This window comes from Balaenoptera borealis, assembly GCF_965194805.1.
Source record: "Balaenoptera borealis genome assembly, chromosome: 9".
Taxonomy (NCBI): Eukaryota; Metazoa; Chordata; class Mammalia; order Artiodactyla; family Balaenopteridae; genus Balaenoptera; species Balaenoptera borealis.
In genome coordinates this window covers 108,612,130-108,638,856 of record NC_138873.1, presented here as the reverse complement: position 1 = coordinate 108,638,856, position 26,727 = coordinate 108,612,130, and the positions used below count along the sequence as shown (strand labels likewise).

At 43.0% G+C, this 26,727-nt stretch overlaps 1 protein-coding gene and 1 long non-coding RNA gene across 4 annotated transcripts in view; one reads left to right on the top strand and one right to left on the bottom strand.

The window, feature by feature from the left end:
- The window catches only part of COL19A1 (collagen type XIX alpha 1 chain), a 374,472-nt gene that overhangs the window by 12,457 nt on the left and 335,288 nt on the right, over window positions 1-26,727 (bottom strand). For all 3 annotated transcript variants that reach the window (XM_082405049.1, XM_082405048.1, XM_082405047.1), the window contains 7 exons: window positions 24,657-24,701; window positions 24,491-24,553; window positions 20,306-20,341; window positions 20,126-20,170; window positions 17,329-17,490; window positions 15,585-15,651; window positions 4,392-4,520 (listed from right to left, as the gene is read on the bottom strand). In XM_082405049.1, the coding sequence (XP_082261175.1) occupies window positions 4,392-4,520; window positions 15,585-15,651; window positions 17,329-17,490; window positions 20,126-20,170; window positions 20,306-20,341; window positions 24,491-24,553; window positions 24,657-24,701 (547 nt within the window). The remainder of the gene's footprint in view (window positions 1-4,391; window positions 4,521-15,584; window positions 15,652-17,328; window positions 17,491-20,125; window positions 20,171-20,305; window positions 20,342-24,490; window positions 24,554-24,656; window positions 24,702-26,727) is intronic.
- LOC309634745 lies at window positions 4,519-6,926 on the top strand. Its single transcript, XR_014248398.1, has 2 exons — window positions 4,519-5,999; window positions 6,328-6,926. It is a non-coding gene; the product is annotated as an uncharacterized lncRNA (long non-coding RNA).

Sequence of the window (26,727 nt, the reverse complement as noted above, 5' to 3'; positions counted from 1 at the left end):
ATGTGCCTAGTCACCCAAGAGATCTGACAGAAATGTTCAACAAGATTCGTGTTGTTTTCACGCCTGCTAACACTACATCCATTCTGCAGCCCATGGATCAAGGAGTCATCTTGACTTTCAAGTCTTATTATTTAGAAAATACATTCTGTAAGGCTATAGCAGCACTAGGTAGTGATTCATCTGATGGATCTAGGAAGAGTCTACTGAAAACCTTCCAGAAAGGATTCACTATACTAGATGCCAATAAGAACATTCATGATTCATGGGAAGAGGTCAAAATATCAACGTTAACAGGAGTTTGGAAGAAGTTGATTCCAACCCTCATGGATGACTTGGAGGGGTTCAGACTTCAGTGGGGGAAAGCTTTTCCCCCTGTGGTGGAAACAGCAGGAGAAGCAGAACTAGAGGTGGAGGTTAAAGATGTGACTGAATTGCTGCAATCTCACTATAAAACTTTTAACAGATGAGGAGTTGCTTCTTATGGCTGAGCAGGGAAAGTGGTTTCTTGAGACGGAATCCACTCCTGGGGAAGAAGCTGTGAAGATTGTTGAAATGACAACAGAGGATTTAGAATATGACATAAACTTAGATAAAAAAGCAGCAGCAGGATTTGAGAGGACTGACTCCAACTTTGAAAGAAATTCTACTGTGGGTAAAACGCTATCGAACAGCATTGCGTGCTACAGAGAAACTGTTTGTGAAAGGAAGAGTCAGTCGGTGCGGCAAACTTCTTTGTTGTCTTATTTTAAGAAATTGCTACAGGCACTCAGCCTTCAGCAGCCAGTACCCTGATGAGTCAGCAGCCCTCAGCATGGAGGCAAGACCTGCAAAAAGATCGCGATGCACTGAAGGCTCAGATGATGGTTAGCAGTTTTCAGCGATGAAGTCATTTTTAATTACATCGTTCTTTTTAGACATAAAACTATTGCATGCTTAACAGACTACAGAATAGCGCAGGCATAACTTTCACATGCACTGAGAAACCAGAAAATTCTCGTGACTCGCTTTACTGCAACGTTTGCTTCATGGCGGTGGCCTGGGACCAACCCCGCAATATCTCCGAGGTGTGCCTGTAGTCTCACGTCGGTTTCTCATTGCTCTCTACATGTCTCCTGCTTCTCAGGTAAGCGTAGGAATCTTTATGAAACCCCTTTAAACTTGTGTCCTTCCCTAAAGATAATAAGATAATAAAGGACTCATTCCATAGTGCATGTTTCAAACCAAACCACTTCATTTCAAATGAAAATGGATTTCTTTCCTGAAAAATACTGAAAAAAAAAAAAAAAGTCCCTTTTAGAAATTTCTGAAGAGCCACCATCAAACAGAACTTGTGAGTGGGCAGAACTCACGGCGTCACGTTCAGGGCCCTCATTCTGTTTCCCTTTCTGTGCTGGGCTTCTCACTGCAGGCTTTCCTCAAACTCAGTCACGCTGTGTCAGGAAGAGGACTGATTCAGCCGACAGCGCCTAAGGTTTCATGGTCACTAGGGTAACTGCATGTTTTTAATCGTCCCTCATGGAAAGGGTAACAGTTTTATATGCATACTTTTTCCCTTTTGAGAAAACTTTTAAATCGAGCAGAGCAAAGCTTTGAAGTTACATGCATAACTGCATCTTCTGAGCACTTCATATCTGTCTGTCTACCAGAGAAAAACCCTTCAGTTCCTGTCAACTGCTGGCGAGGCACCAAAAATCGACCAGCAGGCCTTTTCTTTTCTACAGTAAGATTTCCTGGTGTCTTTAGACAGGATTATCAATACAGCATGACTAACAGGCAAATATTTCTTAAAAACGAATCCCATATTTCACGAGTTTTATTTTTTGGCTGCATTTCTGGCATGTAGCAAATCCTGAAAAGGAGATATGCAAACGTTGAAGAGACACCTGAGTGATAATCAAGATATGTCTGTTGTCAGAACCCTCTGGTGCGACAAGAGTTTTGTTAAGTTTACTAAACGTTCTTTTTAAAAACGTTGGAAATCATATGGGGAAGTCTTTCAAATTATATATACAATGGAATGTTACTCAGCCATAAAAAAGAATGAAATAATGCCATTTGCAGCAACATGGTTAGACCTAGAGATGATCATACTAAGTGAAGTAAGTCAGACAGAGAAAGACAAACACCATATGATATCACTTATTTGTGGAATCTAAAAAAAAAATGATACAAATGAACTTATTTACAAAACAGAAATAGACTCACAGACATAGAAAACAAACCTATGGTTACCAAAGGGGAAAGGCTGGGGGAGGGATAAATCAGGAGCTTGGGATGAACAAACACACACTACTACATACAAGATAGATAACCAGCAAGTCCTACTGTATAGCACAGGGAACTCTACTCAATATTCTGTGATAACCTATATGAGAAGGTTTGCTGTGTACTCACTTTGTACACTCAGGTGTACTTACTTTGCTGTACACCTGAAACTAACACAACATTGTAAATCAACTATACTTCAACGTAAAAGAAGAGAGAAAAAACCCATTAAAAAAGGAACTGGATCCGAAGCTCCGTCAGGAGTGGAAACAGTAGATAAGGTCTCCTCGGCAGCACAGCAGATAAAACCCATAGAAATCTTCTGTGGAAGTGAAGGCCAATGAGTGGTGAACAGGGGTCTTGTTTCCAAAAGCTGCACGAACACTGCTGACCTGGCACAGCCTCTGCCCGAGAGCCTTCCAGATGGGCCTTCCCCGCATGGGAGGGAGCCCGAGACAGGGGTCTGTGTGGACAGGTGACTCTAGTTCCAGAAGGGCTTTCCTTGCTATCCGGACCATGCATTGCTCTTGCCCCCTTAGATGGCCACTGTGTGAAGCATCTGTCCAAGATCTTTCTCCTACTGGTGTTGACAGTCCTGGTTCTTCACATGGTTTGAGGCATCAAACACCTTCAGATGGGCTATCAAGGTCTTCCTTCCCGTCTCCTATACTCTGAATTCACAACAGACCCAACTAGCAGAAGATTATAATTAACCACCCTCTACACAATGGTACACACACAAGGCTACACCTAATTCTACACTTGCTTCCAATTCCCTGCCAAACCTCTCTGGGACCTAAGAGAAACTAGGTAGAAAAGACAGTTCAGGTAAACTAGAGTGATTCACTGCCGCTGTTTTACACTGTGCTAGCTAAACCAGAAGCCTTGTCAGTCTCAGTGGGAAGTTAGGATCCTAACAAACCCCACGACCAGGGAAAGCTGTGCCTCTTTCAGGGGAGGGAGGACACGGCAATCACCTTCGGGCCTTCCCTACAGAAAATAGAGAAGCCGTAGGAAGGAAAGTGAACTAGTGAAAGGAAAATAACTCTCCACATATATAGTATTTTGAACTGTATTCCTATGTGATATTGGTGTTAACTTTCTCTTTTCTCCTTTATCCATTCATCTGTTGATGGACACTTAGGTTGCTTCCATGTCTTGGCTACTGTAAATAGTGCTGTTATGAATACTGGGGTGCATGCATCTTTCCAAATTAGCATTTCTTTCTTTCTCCTTTACACAAGCTTTTGATTATTCCAAGGAGAGCCCTTGAGTTCCTCTATAATAACACATGAAAAGCAGTGTCTCTGGCCTTACCTCTCACAGTACGTACTCATTGGATCTAATGCTTCCTTGTCAGAGCGGTGAATCTTCCAAACCAGGGTCCCCTTGGCCCCTCTGCTGATTGCCAATCACATTTCTAGAATATGCTCTTGCCAGCTGAATTTAGCCAAGCTACATTTAAGATCATGTGTCTTGTCAAGTTATCATAAGTGGAGCAAATTTTTTTTTGCCAATTTAAGTCTTGCTTTGAAAAATTTAGAAACAATGTGAGAAATTTTTTTTTTTTTTAAATTCAGAAGTTATCATCCACAACTTTTGCAGAAGAAGAAAAAGGATTCTAAAATTTCTCAAAAATATATTTTGGACCCAAATCACTAATTATAGTAGCAGGTCTTAAGACTTTTTCCTCAGTTTCTTTAAGATACTAAGATACTAAGATTCTTGTTGTCTGCTTACATCAACAGTGAGGCATAAACAACTAGAAATTTGCAGATAATAATGATAAATAAGCACATTATTGCTGTTATTATCATAATAAGTATTGTTATTAAATACATTTAGATTAGCAGATAATTATCAGTCAGGTTTAAACTGGAATGAATAATAGTTAAAAATTTATTTCTAGAATATCAAATATTAACAAGATATCCTATATTAAATCATTATATATGCATATGTATATATAAATTTATAAAATACATACCAAGTATATATATTATATATAATCTAATATACATACTTTTAATGTATATTTATATAATTTTTGCCTTAACTGTGATTAGCATGTTATAAATACTGAGAGTTAAAGAGTTGGTAAACAAATATTGTCTTCAAAGACGTACCTTGGGGCCCGGGGTCTCCTGGTGGCCCAGGTAACCCATCCTTTCCTGGTGGACCAGGCCTCCCATGAGCTTGAGCAGCCAGCATTGCTGCTGGTAGCTTGAGCTGGGACAGGAACACAGCCATCCTCTCTTCATTGATGAAAGGGAAAATAACATGCATGTTATGGAAATACTTTTTATGTCAAAAGTTTTCAAACATTTTTACATAAAATTCAACAAAAAATTACTTGGTTTTCAATTTAAGCACATCTTATTTACCAACTGGTCTGATCGTGGAGAGATTTTTTTGATTGTTCAAGTGAAACAGATTGTACAAAGTTGTTTGAATATGGATACAGATGAGTTGTGTTGATCAGAGGATTGAGAACCTTCGGTGCTTCAGAGATGTCGCCAATCTGGCAGACAATACCCTAGAGCAGGGGTCCATGGCCCGTTAGGAACTGGGCACACAGCAGGAGGTGAGCAGCGGGCGAGCAAGCGAAGCTTCGTCTGTATTTACAGCCGCTCCCCATGGCTCGCATTACCGCCTGAGCTCCGCCTCCTGTCAGATCAGCGGTGGCAATAGATTCTCATAGGAGCGCAAACCCTACTGTGAACTGCGCATGCGAGGGATCTAGGTTGCACGCTCCTTATCAGAATCTAATGCCTGATGATCTGAGGTGGAGCTGAGGCGGTGATGTTAGCGCTGGGGAGTGGCTGCAAATACAATTATCATTAGCAGAGAGGTTTGACTGCACAGAGACCATAATAAATCAATTGCTTGCAGACTCATATCAAAACCCGATCTGCGAGTGGCAAGTGACAAGCTGCATCTTACGGAGTAGACTGGACATAAGCAACACACGTCGGGGGTCACTGTCCCCATCACCCCCAGATGGGACCATCTAGTTGCAGGAAAACAAGCTCAGGGCTCCCACTGATTCTGCATTAGGGTGAGTTGTGTAAGTATTTCATTATATATTACAGTGTAATACTAATAGAAATGAAGTGCACAATAAATGTAATGCACTTGAATCATCCTGAAACAACCCCCGTCCCCAGTCTGTGGAAAAACTGTCTTCCACAAAACCGGTCCCTGGTGCCAAAAAGTTTGGGGACCACTGTCCTAGAGCCTAATTAACCTCTGGTAATGACTTGTGGAGAGAATTCAGGTTCATATTAAAAAATGGTTGTTATAATACATTTAAGCCACTTTCCAGCAATGTTGTGAATGTGCGTGTGGTGGTTTAAAATACGTTGACAAGGTCTTTGACACTCCCTTCCAAATGGAATTAGGTGGAGCCTAATCCCGCTATTCTGGAGTGTGGGCTGAACTTCCTTTCACTTCTAATGAATAGAAAAAAGGCAAGTGGGGACACTAAGTCCTAAAAGCCTCGTGGCTTCCTGGCTGCTTTCTCTCTTAAGATTCTCATTCTGGGGGAAGCCAGCTGCCACGTCGTGAGGGCATGAAGAGACCCACATGGGGGTGAACTGAAGCCACCAGCCAACAGCCACACGAGTGAGCCCGGAGGTGGATCTTCCCGCCCCAGCTGAGCCCTCAGAGGACGTCAGCTCTGGCTGACACCCTGAAAGCAACTTCATGACAGACGCCAAGACAGAACCACACAAGTAAGTGACCCTTTAAGTCCCTGACCCACAGAAAACGTGCGATAATAAACACTGTTGTTTTAAGCCACTAAAGTTTTGAGATATTTTCTTATGCAGCAATAGATAACTCATATGGTATGTGACACTTTATATCCTTGAACAAAACTGCATTATTGATAGAGAGGTTTATTTATTGAAAAGATGGTCACTGGCTTCATATTCATTATGATTTCATGGCACTGTTTAATTTCTATACTGGGCTAATACTTTGTCAAAAACTAACTTATGCTTTTTAAAGAAAATGTTCTATTATACACCCTCAATATTATTCTTTTTTGGTTTGATCCAGTTAGTTCCATCATTCAGCCAAGGTTTTAGTAGGAAGGATGTCTCATTTGGCCAAAGGGACAAATGCAGCATTGGTGCCGAGGAGCACGTGCCCAGGGAATGCCAACTGCAGACCGAGTGAAAGCAGCAAAGTCTGTACATTTCTGTGAACCTCAAGAAAACGCTGAAACTAAGAACACACAAGTTACAGGAAGCTGACAAACTATCCAGAACATTTAAAAATCTTTTGTCAGTGTTGAGTGATGTGACCTTTATGAACTGAATACGTCCTAAATCTTCTCAAGGACACATCAATGTCATCTGCCCTTTGTTCATCCACCAGGCTGCCTGGAGCCCAAACCTGTTCATCTGGGTCCTAAAGAGAAAGTCCAGGGAGGGGAGGCGGGACTGTGTAAGAGTGCTACCTCAGGTGAGCTCGGCTGTCTGGCCGTGAGCGTGTCCTACAGGGTATACCAAATGTCAGTGCTTAGGGTCAACAAAAAAGTGACTCTACATCGTAGGACATTGGTGCATTAATAACTTATAACATTTAAAGGGTCTGGAAAATGAACACCAAAAAATGTAAATATGAAAATACAAATAAAAATTTTCACCCTAAAATTCCTAAACAAGCCATATTATTAACTAAATTAAACATTCTCTATAAGCAGGGCTTTGGGCCTTTAACATTTTCTGCATTAAGTGCTCTTGTTCAGAAATCATGGAGAATTACTCAGCCAAAAAAAGAAACAAAATTGAGTTATTTGTAGTGAGGTGGATGGACCTAGAGTCTGTCACACAGAGTGAAGTAAGTCAGAAAGAGAAAAACAAATATCGTATGCTAACACATATATATGGAATCTAGAAAAAAAAAATGGTTCTGGAGAACCTAGAGGCAGGACAGGAATAAAGAGGCAGATGTAAAGAATGGACTTGAGGAAAGGGGGAGGGGGAAGGGTAAGCTGGGACGAACTGAGAGAGTGGCATGGACATATATACACTACCAAATGTAAAATAGATAGCTAGTGGGAAGCAGCCGCATAGCACAGGGAGATCAGCTCTGTGCTTTGTGACCACCTAGAGGGGTGGGATAGGGAGGGTGGGAGGGAGGGAGATGCAAGAGGGAAGAGATATGGGAACATATGTATATGTATAACTGATTCACTTTGTTATAAAGCAGAAACTAACACACCATTGTAAAGCAATTATACTCCAATAAAGGTGTTAAAAAAAAAAAAAGAAATCATGGAGAGAGCAGAGAGAGATGATCATTTCAATATTCAAAAAGAACTATTATCCATGTTTTTATAAGCGCCGTGCACTATAAAGATTAACTGCCAATAAGCTTTATTTTATGACTAGAAATCTGTTATATAATTATTCTCAGAAGTACTTTTTTGAATAATCAAATCCACGGTTACACTTATTATTGTAGAATTCTTGGCTATTAATCCCACATAGACCATTGTTCAGTTAAATTTTATCTCAAAAGCATTTTCAATATTTTGCCACTATATGGAATTAATTTTGGTAGTCATTAATGCAAATTCACCCAAAGTCCATGATAAATACAATGTATCATTGGATTCTGTATTTAAACTTGCTTGTTTTGTTTATATCTTACATAGCTCATATTTAACAAATCTAATATATACGTAACTAGATTTAAGATAGAAAACTGGAGGAAGGCATATCCTTGCCATGACAAAAAAAAGTAACCACATTTTTTTCTTTTCACATATTTTCTTTAAAAAGCAAATTCAAATGATTTAACTTGTAAAACTAACAATTTTTCAAAGATATAGCTAGTGAGTAGTAAGAAATGACCCTTTCATGTGAAAAATTCAGCATAGGTTTGGTGCAGACAAATCTTCTAGAAAAATGTTTTACTGATTAAATTAGTGTTTATTTTGCAACTAAGAACCAAATGACAGTAACATATTAGAATCTATAGCTGCCAGTTAGAAGAAACAAGGGCCAGATCATAGAGACCTTGTAAAGAATTACCTCAATTTTCTCCAGTCTCTTCGCTCAGTTTAATTCATTTAGTCGAACTTTAAAGACACTTTTCGCTTAAATAGGATGTGTATGCTTTACAAATTTTTGATAAAGAGCAAATGACTACTGAGTAAAACCTATTTTTCAATGGGCTTTCAATAAAAATTTTGTTTAAAAAAATGTAGGTCCCTACACTGTTTAGGAAATAAAACCAAAATTCTTTTCAAATAGAATCATTAAGGGAAAAGCCCCAACAAATGTGGAGTATAAGCTGTAATTAACAAAAGGGTAATCACCCTATACTCACATTCTGAAATCACAAAGCAAGCCGAATGGAAACATGCCAGTACCCACAGGACCAGAATCTCTGATGCGGACTGATTGACAAAGATGATGAAGACCAATGAGGGTCTGATGAGTCATCCCTAAGAGTGACATTAAGTCACCGGCTTTCCAGTAAAACTTATTACCTGCCTTTCCACCTGGGGCATATTTGGTTGATGTTAATACATTTGTTTCCAGTAACAACAGATAAAACGAATTTGCAATTAATATATATAGTTTTGCAAATCATCACATTGAATCTAGATAGAATATCTTTATATTACACCATAAACTGGGTGTTTTATAAAAAAATATGAAATTCAGTGATCACAGTTTGAAACTTCGCGTATTATTTGTAGTTTTGCACTTAAAAGATAGATGTATATTTCAGTACAATTTTTCTTAATTTGAAACATACCTCTTTGAATATCTTCAATGTCTAAACACAAATATTCATAGCACTAGTTTTTCCTCTTTAATGTAGGAATTGAATTTATAAGTAATTTGCTTTGGGTGCTTTTAAATATTTTTAGCAAAACAGAAAGTTCTTTTAAATAATTACTTCTAGCTGTAAATTATCTAGCTTTAAGATACACTCAAAAACAGTTATTTAGCACAGCGTAATTACCTCCTCTGAACCATACTCCAATGCTCTATAATTTTAAATAATATGTTTCTGAGCTGGTAAATAAATTGTAAAGACTTGTATTCTTAATTGCATTTCCTCTGTTTTCAGGGATCTTTGGTCAATTAAACTGTTTTTGGCTATGCTTTCTAATGAGGCAGGAAATTGAAGAGTTTGGATAGGAGCTTGCATAAACCAAACTCACATAGGCCATCTTCCAAGGCAAACCCATAGCAGTCATTCTAACAAATGACACCAATGGCTGGCCTTCCTTGTAGAATGGGCTTGTTAATATCATGCAGACATTAATATTAACGTGATAATAAAGTACATTATACGGAGAAGGAAGGATGCCATCTGGCCCATGTCTACCTTCTATTTCACAGAATTTGTAAATATTTTCAAAGACAGAAATTCACTTTTTTCTCCTAATGTCCATTCAAATGTTTAATTGCCCATTTTCTTGGTATAGTTTCAACTTATTTCCTTTTGTTACCCCCTTATGGAAAACAGACAGTAGTTAATGAGTAGTTCCCTTGGGAAATCAGTCATCTACTTGATAATATTGTTACCTCTTAGCCTTCAGGTTAAATAACTTTTACTCATAGGCTTGGTAATCTGTTCTGTAAATCACTTTTTGGTTCCACTGTTCTGGGGTTTTTCCATACATCTCTTTTTTTTTTTTTAACATCTTTATTGGAATATAATTGTTTTACAATGCTGTGTTAGTTTCTGCTGTGTAACAAAGTGAATCAGCTATACATATACATATATCCCCATATCTCCTCCCTCTTGCGTCTCCCTCCCACCCTCCCTATCCCACCCCTCTAGGTGGTCACAAAGCACCAAGCTGTCTCCCTGTGCTATGCATCTGCTTCCCACTAGCTATCTATTTTACATTTGGTAGTCTATATATGTCAATGCCACGCTCTCACTTCGTCCCAACTTACCCTTCCCCCTCCCCGTGTCTTCAAGTTCTCTACGTCTGCATTTTTATTCCTGTCCTGCCCCTAGGTTCTTCAGAGCAATTTTTTTTTTTAGATTCCATATACATGTGTTAGCATACGGTATTTGTTTTTCTCTTTCTGACTTACTTCACTCTGTATGACAGTCTCTAGCCTCCACCTCACTACAAATAACTTAATCCATTCATCTGTTGATGGACACTTAGGTTGCTTCCATGTCCTGGCTATTGTAAATAGAGCTGCAATGAACACTGTTGTGCATGACTCTTTTTGAATTATGGTTTTCTCTGGGTATATGCCCAGTAGTGGGATTGCTGGGTCGTATGGTAGTTCTACTTTTAGTTTTTTAAGGAACCTCCGTGCTGTTCTCCATAGTGGCTGTATCAATTTACATTCCCACCAGCTTCCATACATCTCTTAAATGTGGAAGCAAAAATTAGATACAGCTATCTCTTAATGGGCAAAAATATCAGAAGAGTAATTTCCTTTCATGTCTTGAGAATGATTTTCTAGTTTCATTTTAACTGTTAATTCAACAGCATCTTTGGGGGCTTCATATTCATTCTGTGGCACATCATGGTCCAAAGGTTGTTATTGCTACATTTAACTCTGGCTCAATTCTTTGTCACCTTTGTTGCTTTGAAATGTTATTATGAGTAAAGATGGTAGATTGAACACATGCATCTGCTTTATCTCTTTCCTGAATCACTGCAAAACAATGGTAAGTTACTTTTAAAGGCATAAAACCACAAGAATGGGAGAATGTGAAAGGAGACGACATTAACCTTTGGAAGCTGAGAACCAGATGGCAGAGTGTGGATGACTTAGCAGACTCAAGAAAACCAAATCTTTACACCAGGAGCTGAGAAACAGCCTGTGTTAAATCACAAAATCCTTAAAACGTTCAGGAGTTACATCTGGAAGTGGGGCTAAAGGAGGGGAACTAAAATAAGGGGGACTGGATGAAAGCCTGTTTAAGAAATGATCTTAGAAATCCCTTTCTCTGCTCTGTGCAGCTGGCTATTTGCCCCTTCCTAATCCTGGCAAAAGGCGGCAGGTTTATTATCTGAAAAGTGTAAATAGACCGTCTCTGCACTGGGGACCCCAGACTGTGTTGAGACTCAGGCTTCCCTACTGAAAACAAGGAGAAGAAATGGGCATTGCCTTCTTGGAGCTGAGGCCACCACTGCCCTATCCTCCTACCTTGCTCCCCAAATGCTGGCAACCTGGCAGGAAATGCAAGTGTTTCCTTTGGGGAATCTGACCAGAATACAAGGAAAGACTTCAAGACAGTGAAGTTGAGGGTCCCTTAATTAAAAACAAACAAACAAAAACAAAAAAACCAGCCAGATTACCCTACAGTAAAGCTCGTGGTTGGCAAGGCCACCATTCACTCCTAACTTTCCAGCAGTTTTTTAGAACCCATGCTTTTGTATGAGCTCATGACCAAGGATGACTGGCACCGAGGAAACCCTCTAAGCTGAATGATGGACCCAAACAAACAGAAAGAAGCAGATTGGAAGAGACAGAGACAATGATGTGGAAACTATTTTTAAAAACTATCTACGTCTCCAATTACGTGTATCTATGAGAAGACTGTACATATACAAATATGTGTATACAAATATATATATAAATTAATATCTTCATTGTAGAGATGTTGCAGCCTGGAAACAAGAGGACAGGGTAATACATATTCATACATGTTCACACATATGTGGATGAAATTATGTATGAAAAATGGAGAAAGCATAGGTGAGGGGCTTTCCTGGCCCTGGCAATCTAGAGGCAGAAGCATTGCTCAGGGACACAGCCCCAGTCCTACTGTCCTCCCACAGATGTGGGTACGGCCTTGTCGCTTCCAAGTTTGTCTCAAGAACCCAGAGGGCCAGACGTTTGTCCACATGCCTGCCCAGGTTGGTAAATCCTGCCTGCAGGGTGATATAAATCCCCAAATATGATAGGGTGGTGGGTGTCACAGCAAGAATTAAGCTTCTCAGATCTGGCAAGACCCTCACTTGTATGGGCAGTGTCACTGGCAGCTGCAGAGCCCTCATAAAACAGAAAGGGGCTAAGCTGAGACACACAGCTTCTGTCCCCTTTCTGTGTGGCCACCTTGCGTGCACAAGGATTTGACCTCTCGGCCAATCAAATCAAGAATCTAACGCAACTTTAGATTGGGTGTACGTCTGTGCATTGGATCTGCCAGAAACCCAGACCTGGGATGGGTGGAGAACCATCTTCTTTCACCATGCTGGGTTTGGGACGGGGCGTCAGGATGTTGAAAGAGGGCTCGGTGGCCTGGGGGACGGTCCAAAGTGTGAGATCTGTGGCAGTGCTATGTCAGCGGGGTCACCTGGGAATCCCCAAAGGGGTTGGAAACCTCCATGAGGAGGGCCTGAGCTTTGGGGCCTGGTCTAGGGCTTTGCTAGGGTCTGGATGTGGGGGTTGATGACGCGGGGGAGCAGGACTCCCCTGAGCCCCGCGGACGACCCACGGCTGCTGAGCCGAGAGAACCTCTCTCGAGGCTGAGGACGTGCAGGGCTGAGGGGAGCAGGGGTGATGGGCTGCCACGGCCACAGCCCTCTGTGAAATGGTCCAGCCAGAGAGAGGCAGACCGGGGCTGCTTCACTGGAGCCCTTACCTGTTTTAACATGTGAGAATTCATCTTGGCGTTTACGGAGAAAGCTTTCTGAAAAGGAGAACTGTGACCTTGGAGCTCTAAGATTTGCGAAAATGGAGGATTTTGTTTTTCTCTTTTATAAATGGTGTTCAGAGGCAATGGAAAAGGTGGCTTTGAAGTGGACGATGACATGAACTGAACTGAAATAATCTTGGGACAAATGAACTAAAGCGCCGAATAACTAAATTCTGGGTTCCAGGTACAACTTTGTTCGGGAGAAGACAGTTTTGTAGGGCTGGGGCCAACAGAGATAAAAGGAGGGGGCGGGGGAATCCCATTTGGAGTCTCAGAGTCTGGAAGTCTCAGGAAAAAATTTGCTTTGGGGCCACTTGAGAATATTGTCTTGACGCCAAGACATCTGGGGCCTCTGCGGGGGGCACTGACCAATCTACTGGGCCTCACCAGGCTGGTAGAGACTGGGAGAGACTGGGAGAGGGGGTGGGACAGATGGGTGGCGAGTGGCCCAGCTTCCATGACCTCTGTCCTCAGGAGGCCGACAGCCCTTCCTGGGAGGACCCTCCCGGAGGCCTGAGAGGGCGGTGTGGAGGTGGCCATATCTCCTCTCCTGCTGGGCAGGCCACCAGGGCTCTGCCTTTATCCAGCGTCCCCAGGACTTGCAACACAGACACCTCCTGTATCTCCGCACATCACATTTTTCTGAGAGTGCTTGGCTATATTTTCTGACCTCCTTAACCAGCCTTTAAAACTTAGACTAATTAACTACGGAACTATTTACTCTGTGTTTTTATGTAAAGTATTTTAAGAAATTGAAGCTCGACGTTAAAGCTGCCTGAGATAAGAGATCACGGACGTGATAAAAGGAGATTCTAAAATGTAAGGGCAAAATTAAAATTACAAAGAGAAAACTGGTAGCTCAAAAAAAAAAAAGGGCAGACAATTGTATTAATAAACTATCATGTCAGAGCAAGGTAAAGATACTTCGCAGAGATCAATGTGAAGTGAAATCAACAGCATGAATTCATGACCTTTGAAAAAACATTTTTTTCTATTTTGTCACTGAAGCTACCAAAAGTCCCTGGGCTAATCTGTTCTCTCTCTAGTGCTCACTTGAAATAAGATAATGTGCACTCAAGCACTGAGATTTTGGTCTCTAAATCTAACTACTGCTTAAAATATTCAGGGCTTCCTGGAGAGAGGCTAACTCCATGTTGGAAGTGAAAGATTTAAGAGGAAATTAGCGCATCTTGTAATCTTACTGCTTGCAAAGTTCAACAACGCATTTTTAGCTTAGCAAAGGAAGGATGCTTTGCAAAAGAAGCGCGAACCACGAGCCAATGTAGATTTATTTTCTCAAGACAAATAATTCCCACCTTATAAGCTCACAGTTGAGGGACGTGATCTTGATTTTAGCAAATCATTTGATTAAATCATGTAATATCCTTGTGACTAAATAAAGAAATGTAGAGTGGATTTTAAGACAACTATATGGATTCAGAACTCGCTAATGCCATAGATTAATAGATGATTTACGAATGAGCAGGAGAAGTGCAATGGCATTTAGACCTAACCCTCCTTAGTCAACATTTCTAGCAACAATTAGAATGATGACATGCCTAGGAAATTTAGAGATGACACAAAGTTATGAGGGTCAGACAACCTGCCCTATGAGACAAGATTCCAAAAGATATTTTCAGGTGAGAATGATGTTTGAACACCAATCACTTGAAATTGAATAAGAAGAAACGTAAAACCACACACTTAACGTTGTAAAAATGAACGCAGTGCATAATGAGAAACCCCTGATTTTTAAAAGTTCGTATAAGGAACATAGAGGGTTGTTAGTTAATTGAAAACTCAAAATGAATCAACAGTGTGATATGGAGACTTTTTTTTTAAGGAATGCTATCTTAGGCTGCATTATTAAAGTATCTACATCAGGCGTCAGAAAACTCTCTCTGCAAAGGGTCACATAGTAAATATTTAAGGATTTACAGGCTATACGGTCCCTGTCACATACTCAATCCTCCTGTGCAGCACGAAAGCAACCAGAGAAAATACATAAAGGAAGGAGTAGGACTGCACTCCAACGAAACTTTATTTGTGGACACAGATTTGAATTTCTGATCGTTTCACATGCCATGCAATATTATTTTGATTTAAAAAAAACATTTAGAAATGTATCCTCTCCCCTCACCTTGCCCACCCCAAAAAAGGAAAAATGATTCTTAGCTTGTAGGATATACAAAATCAGAGGGCAGGTAGACCGGGCCGGTGGCTATGGTCCACTGGCCCTGGTCTAGATCAAAAGATGCTGTCTTCTGCCCTGGTCACAATACTCGTGGGGAAGGAAGGCCGTTCATAAATGAAGTGTTTCTCCAGGGCGATGAGGTGGGGGAGCTGGGCACCCTCACTCCACAGTGGAGAAGACTAAGGAGGGGTACTGTGGATGCGGAACAACATGAAGGGCTGTCATGTGAACGAGGAGGACGCCTGCCTTGTGCTGGTCAGCAGACCAGGAACGAAGAGAGAAGTTACAGGGGGGCAAAATTAGGTTCGTGTGAGCAAGAAGCTTCTATGTGAGCTGCCCCATCACATAGCTGGTCACTTCCTAAGGCTGCAGCTTCACTACCATCTTTGGAGAACGTTGCTGGAGGGACCCCCTACAGCTGAGGGGAGGGGGGAAGCGGGGAAAACTTCAGAAATGTGTATTAAGCAAATCTCACCTTCAAAAATCCTCAGGACCTCTTGATTAATATACTTCTTTATTTCTTCAAATGAAACCACATCAGCCTAAAGAGGGAAAAAAAGGCCTGTTAATGCAGAACCTAGCACAAGTGAATAAAGAACAGAAATGTTGGGTTGGCGTGCATGCTTGAAACATCTGTAGAGATCCATCAATCAAGCAAAAAACTTTTGGCAATTGACCCCGTTAGGCAATAAATATCTTTTGTTTTGATCAAATGCTGGGAAGAGGTGCATAACTATAGCGCTTTAAAAGCCGTGGGCCGGCACCATAACCAGCGACGTGAACATACTTCCTGTTAGATTTCACACGATTAGGAAAGACATTTCCTATTACTTCATTTTCTGAAGTAATTTGAAGCAGTGTTATGATGGGACCACCCCAGGCACATTTTTAACCTGTAACTAATCCGTGGACACTGGTAAAGTCAATATCTAACTGATTTTATTATGTATCTTCAAAGGAACAGAACTCCAAGTAGGCTGAGAGATTCTTTAACATGTTTTGTTCATGGGATAAAACTTACTAAGTTTTACCCACTTCATGGTTAAGTTTATTTGTAATCTGCGCATTGTAAGCATACTTGTATTAAGAATTTTCTTTCCTTAATAGAAAATGCTGCGGGATCTGGTAAAGCGGAGTAGGTAAATGACGCCAGTTGAATTTTTAACCCCTTGACAAATAAATCTACATGAATTCGACAAAGAACCTAACATTTATAACAGTAACGTTTTACTATAATACCTTGACGTTTTTAAAAGGGAGCTATTATTTTTCATGATGGTTAGGGTTTCAAAGTATGTTGTTACTCTTCTTTGTATTTGGAGGTTACTATCTGGGGGTATATGTGTGGCATTAAAGACAATATGATGGGCTCATAAAGTGATGACTTCTGTGGGACAGAACAGTTCCAGTTTCAATATTTTATTTTCACTATTTATGGGGCAAATGAACTGGAATGAATGCATCTAATACCACGTACTGACACAGCACTGAGAATTCACTGTACAGGCTTTATTCAAGCAGAGTGTAGGAAGAGTGGGTAAACTAAAGAACATGGTGGGAATGCCCAATTTGGCCCAGTCTCTGGAATTGGCTGATTATCTGAGGACGGCATGTCCTTAACCCCCTGGCCTCACGCTAGGACTCCCCTTTCTTCCTGATGTGGATATTTTCAGGTTCAGTTCCTCTGTGGAATGGCCATCCACCAGCCTCCTGAGGATGTTCATAAAGACATGGGCTTCCTTAGCCAAACACTCTTTCTTAGCCTAACAGGTTTCCACATCAAAGCACCATACAGGGCAGATTTGTTGTTCTGATAGTCAACAAAATGGAGTGTTAACACGAAGCAGACGTGTGTTTTCTGTGTAGTGTAAGGGGACACTATGGATAGTATTGAAGAGTGTGGCCTTGGAGTCGGTCAGGCCTGGGTCTGACCCACTAGATAACTGTGACGTTGGACAGGTCCGCACTCGGCTTCTGCATTCGTCAAGGCGGATGGACAGGCCACCTGTCGTCCCAGTTTAGTTGTGAGGATCTACTGAGGGATGTTTAGTGAGTACGAAGCGGGGGAGCCCACACATAACTTGAAATAAGTGACAGCTATTGCCACCCTTGTAGAAGCCAGCTTAGGTTCATTATATTAATCTTGAAAGGTTTATGACTGCTCTTGTTGTAAAAGGGACACGTGGTCAGTCCCAGCCACGAGTTCTCGGCCCACTTACCGGGGAGCCGGGGAGGCCGGGGTGGCCTGGAAGGCCTTGGTGCCCCGGGGATCCCTTATTTCCTGGGGGCCCCATAGGACCCATGTCCCCCTTTATGCCTGGAAGGCCGGGTTTTCCGCGTTCGCCTTGTGGGCCTCGGTCTCCTGGAATTCCCTGATCACCCTGTTAAGGAAAAAAATGAATAAGAATGATCTCTTCTAGAACCACGTTAGCTGTGGTTAAAAGCAGAGGTTCTGGATTCATACTGGCACGTGCTAGCTGTGAGGCCTGGGGTAAGGGACTCGAACCCGCTCCACCCTGCTTCCTCTCCCTAAAGTGGGGTTATTAAGAGAATCCACTGAATAGGCGATGCTGAGAAGTGAGTTAACTCAGGTAAAGTGCCTAGAACAAGCCGACACGTGGAAAGCACTCAGTACAAAGTTAGTGACGATGTGACTTGTACCCGGGTGCCAGTCTAGAACGATGACACTTTTGAAAGTCAACAGCGGCTGTCACTTCAGGTTTGGGTCTCCTTTTCAATAACAAAGGAAGATGGTTAAGAAGATTTCATCACTGAAAGTTTTCACTCGGAGAAGCTTCAGGACACTCAAAATCTCTCCTAAATCATGTGTTTTTCCTTTTTTCTGCTTCTTCCTGTGTGTTTGATCTTTAATAGTTTCTATGAGTTGGTTTCTGTGCTCGTGTTTTACATGCACACACGTGTATGTGTGTGTGTGAATGTGTGCATGCACAGTGGGTCTTAAAGACTCAGGAAAGTGAGAAAGGGAGCCTTTGGGAAGGTTCAAAGTAGGTGACTGGGGTGAAGAGTCATCACTGAGGTCATTTATTCAATAATGTAAATAAACTATAAGAGAATTCATTGATTACGATGCCATAATAAATTAGATGTGCCTGAATCTGAGAAGAAGTTTCTTTAATGTAGACTTTGATCCTGCAAGGTGTCTACTACTGTATGTGTTTGTGCATGAGAGTATGAAAGAGGGATGCGGGGGAGAGAGAGAGAGAGGGAGGGAGAATATGAATGAAAGAATACGTGTGTGTGTCTTAGCAGGTGTTTCAGTACCATATTTCAAATATTCAGTTCCACAGTTCCAGGAGGTGATGACCACACTGAATATGAAAGAATGGTGCATGGACCTGCCCGGTATTTCACTGTATTATTCTTTTATTTGTGACTATTCTGCAGAAGTCCAAACTCTATTTCTCCTGATTTAAAAAATAATAAAAATGAATGAACAATTACAAAGATCTATTTGATCATAAATGAAGAGATATAGAAAGAAGCCATGCAGAAAGAAGAAAAACAGCTGGACCTAATTTCAATTCTACTGTCTTGGTTATAAAAATATGTCTCATACAAGTATATCAACCCAGCTTGCATTTGGAGAAATATCAGAGATGACTGAGATTTAAAAAAAAAAAAAGAAATAAAAGAACTACTAGCACACTTCGAGCATGTGCAAAATAAACACGATTAAAATTATTTATAGTTTAGGCACACGGATGTTCATTATAGTAAGGTTTTTTATCATGAAAATTAGAAAGAACCTAAATACCCAGGAAAAGGGGGCAGGGTATTTTCCAAATACCTTGGAAAAGGTATATCCAAACAGTGGAATAACATATAGCCACTAAAATGTCCATGTGGATCTAGATTTACTGACATGGAAAGATGGTCGTCATATATTAGGTGAAAGAATTCACTTACGAAACAGTACGAACCAACTTTTTGAAAAGTATACATTCACTTGTACTGATGCATTAAGCAAACGTGTATATGATGTATGACAGTGAGATGGAAATATGTCCAAAATATCAATAGTGCTTATCTCTGCGTAGTGGGATAATGTAGGCTTTTTTTTCTTTTTTCTATATATTATCTCTATTTTTGTGTTTCCTTCAGTTAGCATGGATTATTTGGGTAATAATAAGTAAACTAGACACCAGGACACAAGAACGTGTGTGCACGTGCACACACACACACACACACACACACACACACACACACACAAGCCCTCGCTAGAACCCCTCTGAATAACAATGCTCAGGGAACCTGTTGCCATGGAATGGATCCAATTCTAGCAGAAAATGCTAAGGTTCCTTAGAGAAAAGAATGGGAAGCTGCAACAATGACATCAACAACCAAAACAATGAAAATAAAAGCGTACGCCATAACCGGCATTACTAGTAGCTCTACATGTTCACTTCCCCTTTGTCCTTCTCTTCCTCCTCGCCACCCCCCTTACTCAGCCTAGTATTATTCCCCCAGCTCAGGGGGTCTTGACAACACCTCTGCTCCCAGGGAGGCATTTGGAGTTGCAAGGAGACATTTCTGGAGGGAGGTTGGTTGTACAGGGTCTAGTGGGTAGAGTCCAGGTATGCTGCTAAACATCCTACAAAGCACAGGACAGGCACCTGTGACAAAGAATTATCTGCCCCAGATAGTAACAGTGCGGAGGTGGAGAAACCCTACTTCAGGTAAAGAACACACGGGTGATGGTTACAGTAGGGACATGTGTCTGAGACAGGAGGCTGATAGAAGCTTTCCAAACTGGAACAGCAAACCAGACTTAGTTGTGAATAAAGGCAAACCAGGTAGGGGTATTTGCCATATGCTCTGCTGCTGTTTCCCTGAATGGTCCCATTTTATGCCTGGCAGAGACCTTGGATCACATACACCCTAGCCTTTTCATACGTGGAGATTTCGAGGGGGTCTACGAACATAACTGTGTAACTCAAATGAGGGGGCAGTTGTGGAGACAGACTTAAATAACAATTACAGTAGGAATGTACATACCCGTTCTCCTTTGGGGCCTCTCTCTCCAGGCTTACCCATGATGCCCTGAAAAACAAATGTCAGCACTAAAAATCACTGTGTGCCAAGATTTCTCATCAGGCTGCTGGATCAGGAACTCTGGCAGGTAATCTGGATGTAGTTTTGCATTAGAACATTTATTTTCAATAGTATTTTCCATACCTGCACACCTGGTAATCCATCTTTCCCATTTATTCCCTGTAAAGACAAAAAATGATCAATATTTCTTATTCTGCATTAACAGACATAATTAAATGCAACAAAAGGGTAAAGTTTCAAGGACTTTATCATATTTCTACTGAGATTTTGGTGAGGCAGTGTGGCGAAATGGAAAACAAAATCGATAGAGTCAGCCCCAAGTTTAAATTCTGACTCTGTCACTTGCAAGTTCCATTTACTTCAGGCAATTTACTTAACCTTAATAGCGTCAGCTTCTCCACTTATAAAGTCAGGATAAAATAATGGCCTTAAAACTAAGGATTTAGGGAAATAACAGAAAATGCCTAGCTCACTGTAAATAGTCAACAGGGTTATTTTCCTTACTGATTCCATTAGGTACATTCTGAGAAATAAGAAGGTTCCCCATGGCACTGGTTGGCTGGTGTATGGTATTTATTGTTCCCGTCTAACAATCTTCCTACCAAAGAGAGTCATTCTCAGTAAATGGTCTCCGTTGCTGCTTGAGAAATCTCATAACATGGCCAGAGCCAGATGCCACTATGAAATAGACTGTCAGCCAGAGAACGATTGTTATTTTTCAGTTAGAAGATATGAAAGGACAGTGAGAAATCTGTAATCATGTTTTCTGAGAGTATTAAGTAGTAGCTTTTTCTTACTAAATTGGAAGTTTCCCGAACTTTACAAGGCAGTTCTGGAGGTGGGAATAAAGCCCAGTTCTGCTTACAGATTTATAAGCCTGGGAGAACCACTGACTGGGAAGTGTAAGAAGGGAAAGCACCTGGGGTCACATCAAATACTGAGAGTGAGACAGCAGGTACGTCTCTGAGATTTGATTTGAAGAGGGAGATCAAGGTGAGGAAATGATTTCTTAGCCAGCGGGCAGGTGCATGGACTTGCTCCTCTGAAAAGCCTGGGGAGACTCTGATTGTGCTGGAGTGCAGTCCGCAAGGATGGATCTGCAGAAAAGCCTGTGTTTTCACTGCTGTAAATCACACTAACACCTGCCACAGTTGGGAACCCAACCAGAGTCCCCCGGCCTTCCTGAACAGCCTGGGAATTATCTAGAGCACTTTAACTAAGACCACGTTGCCCAAAGCATCAGGTTCAAAGGATTTATGTCATCCAGAAACACAAGCAAAAAAAGGATAAAGCTGATGAAGGAGAGGATGTGAAAGAAACAACTGTGTTACTTGAATAAAAGAAGATAAATCTGGTGTAAAAATATAATTCGTGTTTTTGGTAACAATACAAGAAAACGAATAAACCTATAGATAATTTTTTGTCCCTTGTAATTCATCAGTGACTCTCATGTGTGTTCTCTTTTCTATGAAGGTGTTACTAACTTGTTCTCCATGGTGGGGGGTGGGGGGTGAGTTCTGCTTTCAGAAATTTTTACAAAAACCTCAGTGGATTTACCTCTATCCCCCTCATCTCACTTATCTGCAAGAACGCTATGCTTTTTTCTAACTCAGAAAGTATGACCAGCTTTCCCTTCACAGCACACCTGCGTCTGAGGAGCTGACTGTGGGTGAAGAAGAAGGGTTACCCTCGCTCAGGCGTTCTGATCTACACGTATGGCAGCAGTTCCCAAGCAGCCCCTCTGCATCACCAGCCATCCTTCTGTATTTCCTGACTTGACTCCTTCTTTCCAGAAGTATTTGCACATATTTTCCTGTCTCACGAAACCTCCAGCATCACCACCCCACTCCTCATGGTCAACTGATGACTTCCGTGCTTCACTGAGAAAATGACAGCAGAGGACCCGCTCACATCCCCGCCGCCAGAGCCACGCACCTGTGCGCATAGGTACTCAGACTTCCGCCCGCCCCCTCCCCGTGAGAAGGATGCTCTGCCCTGTTCCTTGGGAGTCTTCTCTCCTTACTCTAAGTCCACTCTCTTGTATCTTCAAATGTCCCCTGTCAACGGGGTCATTCTTATCAAGATCCTACCGTACTGTACTCTCCCCGCAATGAGGTCCACATTTCCAAACCTGGGGGAGGATTGTCAGCTCCTTTGTTACTTTTCTGTATGTCTTCCTCTCGTTTCTCTTAAACACTTAACCTCCCTCCACATCCAGGAAACCGCCATCGCCTGGTTTTCTTCACATCTCACTGGCTGCACCTTCTCAGTCTTTCTGCCATATCCTCTCCTGACAGCCCTGTTCTCTTCCCAATTCGCGGTGACCCTACTGCATCCAGGCTCAGGTTGAGATACCCAAATCAGTCTCTCCAGCCCTGGCCTCTCCATCAATTCCAGATGCACACATACACTGCTTACGTGACTAGAAATCCACTTGGATGTCGACTAGTGCTTCAACATGAAGCTTTACAACAGAGAACTCAAGTTTTTCCTCCCAAACCCACCCGTCTCACCAAACATACCACCCTGACCCGGTTGCTCAGACCCCAAACCACGGCTTTGATTGGTCTCTTCCTCACACTCTGCATCTGTCTGGTCCATCAGCAAGTGTTGCTGGCTCCCCCTTCAGCGCACGTCCTAAATCTCCTCTTCCCACCATCTGTATTGCTCATGGGGATCACGGCGACGCTTCAAAGTTCTGCTCCCCACGCTCCGCCCTCCGCGCAGCACCCAGAGTATTCCTTAAGATGCAGTCGTTTTCCTTCCCTGCTACAGATGCTCCAGTGGGTCTCCATCGGACTTCACATGAAACCCACCCTCCATTCCTGGCTTAGAAGTTCCTCGTGGTCTGCCACTGCCTGCCTCTCCCTCCGTATCTTTGCCACTCTCCTTTAGCTCAGCTCACTCCTGCCTTCATGCCTTCTTCCCTCCCTTCAACACAGCAGGCTCTACTAGCCATTCCTTTTTCTTGGAACAAGGTCCCCCTGCCCCCCGCCCTCCTGGCCTCCCCATGGCTTGAGCTCTCCCGTCATGCAGGGTTTGCTCAAGGGGTGGGCCATTATGGACTGCCCTATTTAAATTCTACTCTAGGGCTTCACCCTGCTCAGATCATCTTCTCCCTGAAATTGTGTGTGTCTATTTGTTTGTTGTCTGTGTCCCTGTACTAGAATGTAAATCCGATGAGCTGAAAGCTCCCAGTGCTTGGCAAGTAGTAGGCGCTCAAGAAGTATTTGCTCAATGAACAGATTGCTTTTTGCATAATCCCCTGGGAACTGAATGGCAAGCATTTGTGAGTGGCTTACAGGGGCTGGGATAGGGAGCTGGTAAAAAGGAGGGAGGGGAGGTAGGGAATGAGACCAATATTAATGGGGCGTCTCCCACGGCAGGCATTGGACGTCTTACCATATGTCACCTTGCTTAAGTGACTCACAAACCCTTTGAGTCGTAACTCAAACCCAGATCTTCCTGACTCTAAATTGCATGCACGTCCCGTGTGTTCATGTTGCCTTCTCTGGGGAGGCTGTGGCCAGGGAATGCCCTTACCCTGTGGCTTCACGGATTCTGAGCAGCCTCCTGAACTCTGCACCACGCGGTCACCTTCAGCCCCCCTTCTCCTAACAGCGTCCCCTTCCCGCCCACCCCACGGCGCAGAAACAAGCAAAGGGAACAGGGACTTCTATAAAAAGCACACCCGAGAGTGAGGTATGTCTATTCCTCTTTATATCCCCTCCCTCGGGGCCCAGCACATGCTTAGCAAAAGGCAGGGATGAGCTGAGAATATGTGGAATTGAACTGAATTAGTAGGAATGGTTGTTACAGTGTCACATCAGTATTATATATCAGTAGCCAAGAGCTCTTTTAGGACAGGAGGGGATGATGTATTTGACAGCAGTGATTTATGACCGTGTAAGAACAAGACCCACAGGTAAAGGAGGGGATCTGATACAAGAGCTTCTTTCCTCTCTAGCTTAACACACAGGTGTTACATCTGCGAGTCTTCATATTTCAGGATGTGACAGGCCATTTCATGTTTTAGCTCCGCTGAGAACATTAGACCTGAGAAATAATGAGTCTAATTTCCTGACATTTAAAACAAAAGACCTCACTGTTCTCACTGTGGTTTAAGACATAGAGATACTCACAGGGAGCTGGGCCCTCAGTGAGAACCACACCCCCAAAGCCATTTGCAGACCTGCTCTTACTTACTTGGAAACTACTTATTCCAATCTCAGACTTCCCGAAGAGAGAGGTAAGGAGGCAATGCTTAGAACATTTCTTAAACTGGCAAACAACAGATAAAGGACTTACGGGCTTTCCTGCGGGTCCTTCTGGTCCAGGGAATCCTATGTCTCCAACAGGCCCTCTCTCACCCTGTAGACGTGGCCACAGACAAACGTTAGCTGCCAAGAAGAGCTTCAAAACTGCACGCAGTACAACACAAGGAAAACGGCTAAGTAAGGAATGGGCAACTGACCTGTTCTCCTGGGATTCCTGGAGGGCCTGGGGCTCCGGGTTTCCCCTGGGAAGTCAAGCCAAGGGGAGATGTTAGGAGCCAGATTACTGAATAAGGCCATGCGCTTCCCTCCCCCACCTGAGCGTTTACCACCCGTGCTGCAGGTGTGGCTCTACACCGACCTGGCATCCCTACCGGCCAGAGTCCCGGGGACCACACTACACTGGGCAGACGGGAGGGCGGTCCCTCAGTGCACATGTGGGTGTGTGGTACGGCAGGGAGGATAAGCATTTTGAAAATATTAAGCCAGTGTATCCTCATTTCTGGAAATCCCTCTTGATGGGCAGATCTTCTTTACTTTAGGGGGAAGGAGGGCAGGGTGGGTCAAAGAAGTCCTTCCTAGATTGGGATTTTCACAAGTAGGTTTTTCAGTTCATAGGGAGATAGCCTGAAAAGAAGCATGGTTGATTTGAAAGGCCGTTTTGTTGAAAGGAGGGGACAAGGTTGGTGTGACCCAGCCTACCACAGCCTGGAGGACTGCGGACAGAGAAACCGTGGGCGAGAGAGACCACAGGAGGGATGAGAGAGGAAGATGGAAAAGCAGAGATGGCAGTAGACACGAGCCCAGGCGTCCAGGCCGGGCCTAAGGATCCTGCCTTTGAGAAGGAGCCGCCGCCTGCACCTTGAACCTCATGCGGCTGGAGATGCAGGTGTGGGACTGAGACCATGGAAGTCCCGGTAGGTTGCAAGGGAATGGAGAGGGAGGCCCTCTTCCCCAACTTGCCGCATGGGACTCTGGGAGCAGACCGCCTGGCAGGCCAGCTACAGCTGAGGACCGAAGCGAGGCAGACACAAGGCCCCGGGATGGCATCCGGGCTCCCACCGCCCGTGTGCAGCAGGAGCGCCTGGAATCTCACGGACCTGAGTTGGGGGATGTGTTAGGGCTGAGAAAGCCAGTGTCCCAAAGGGTCTTGGCATGGACTCAGGGGTGCAGGGCGCTTGGGCCTGGAGCTCCAGACGAAGATCCCGAAGGCCGGGCGGCGCTGGCAGGGACCTCGGAGGCCCTGGGGAGGGCATGCTGCCCCCTCTGCCCACACGCCGTCCTGGGAGGGAGGGGAGGAAGAGCCCTGGGGAAGGCCCTGGAGGGCCCGAGTACACTAGGGAGGAAACAGACAGCTCTGTTCCAGGAAGAGCAGGACCGGCCGGCCGCTGGGCTCTCAGCAGAGGCCTGTGATGTGCTCAGCAGGTAGACACATCCCTGCTTCAACCAGAACCATCACCTTCGAAGTTTTTTATTGTGGTGAAATATACATAACGTGAAATCTACCATTTTAAGCATTTTATGTGTACAATTCAGTGGCATGAAGTACACTCACACTGCTGTGTAACTGTCACTATTTCCAGAATCTTTGAACTATTTCATTTTCCGAGCCCCAGTAAGGTCCAGTTATAAAAAAGGGAGTTGCACTTTTAACTACCCAGTTGCATAGTTGCAGCATGCAAAAGTTTTACCCTTCCGTATTTCTGTCATTGTCCGTTAATCTTAATGTTGAGATAGGAAAGCTGCATTTTAGGTAAATGTATTACATCTTAGACATCCCAACAAGTGGCAGGCTAGCCTCTAATTTCAGTCATGCTGCATCCTTCAAAATATCCTTGGAATTCTTCATTTGGATCGTCTTTTGATCCTGTCACTTGTTTTTTCAATACTTTCAATGGTTGCTAGTATTTTTTCTTTGAAGGTAGACTCAGTTTAGGGTAACGGCTGAAAGTAATTTATAGTCCCGCCAGAGTGAGCGCTGTGGGGCATTACACTTCATTAGAAGGTGGAAACAAAAACAGGCTGTGAAGGCACCCTGAGAGGCAGGTTGCAGAGGACTCAGGGCAATCCCACAAACAGCTGCAAGTATGTTGCTAGGAGCGGCAGTGAGCAAGGGGAAGGCGGGGAGGAGGGGGATAAGTGTGAGCCAGTTTTCAAGAAGAACGCTTTCGTGTACCAAAAATTCTGCAGTGCTTGCTAAAGAAAATACTTTCATGTTACTTTTACAGTCACACTAATACTTCACTTGATCTAAAGCAGCGAATTAAGGGG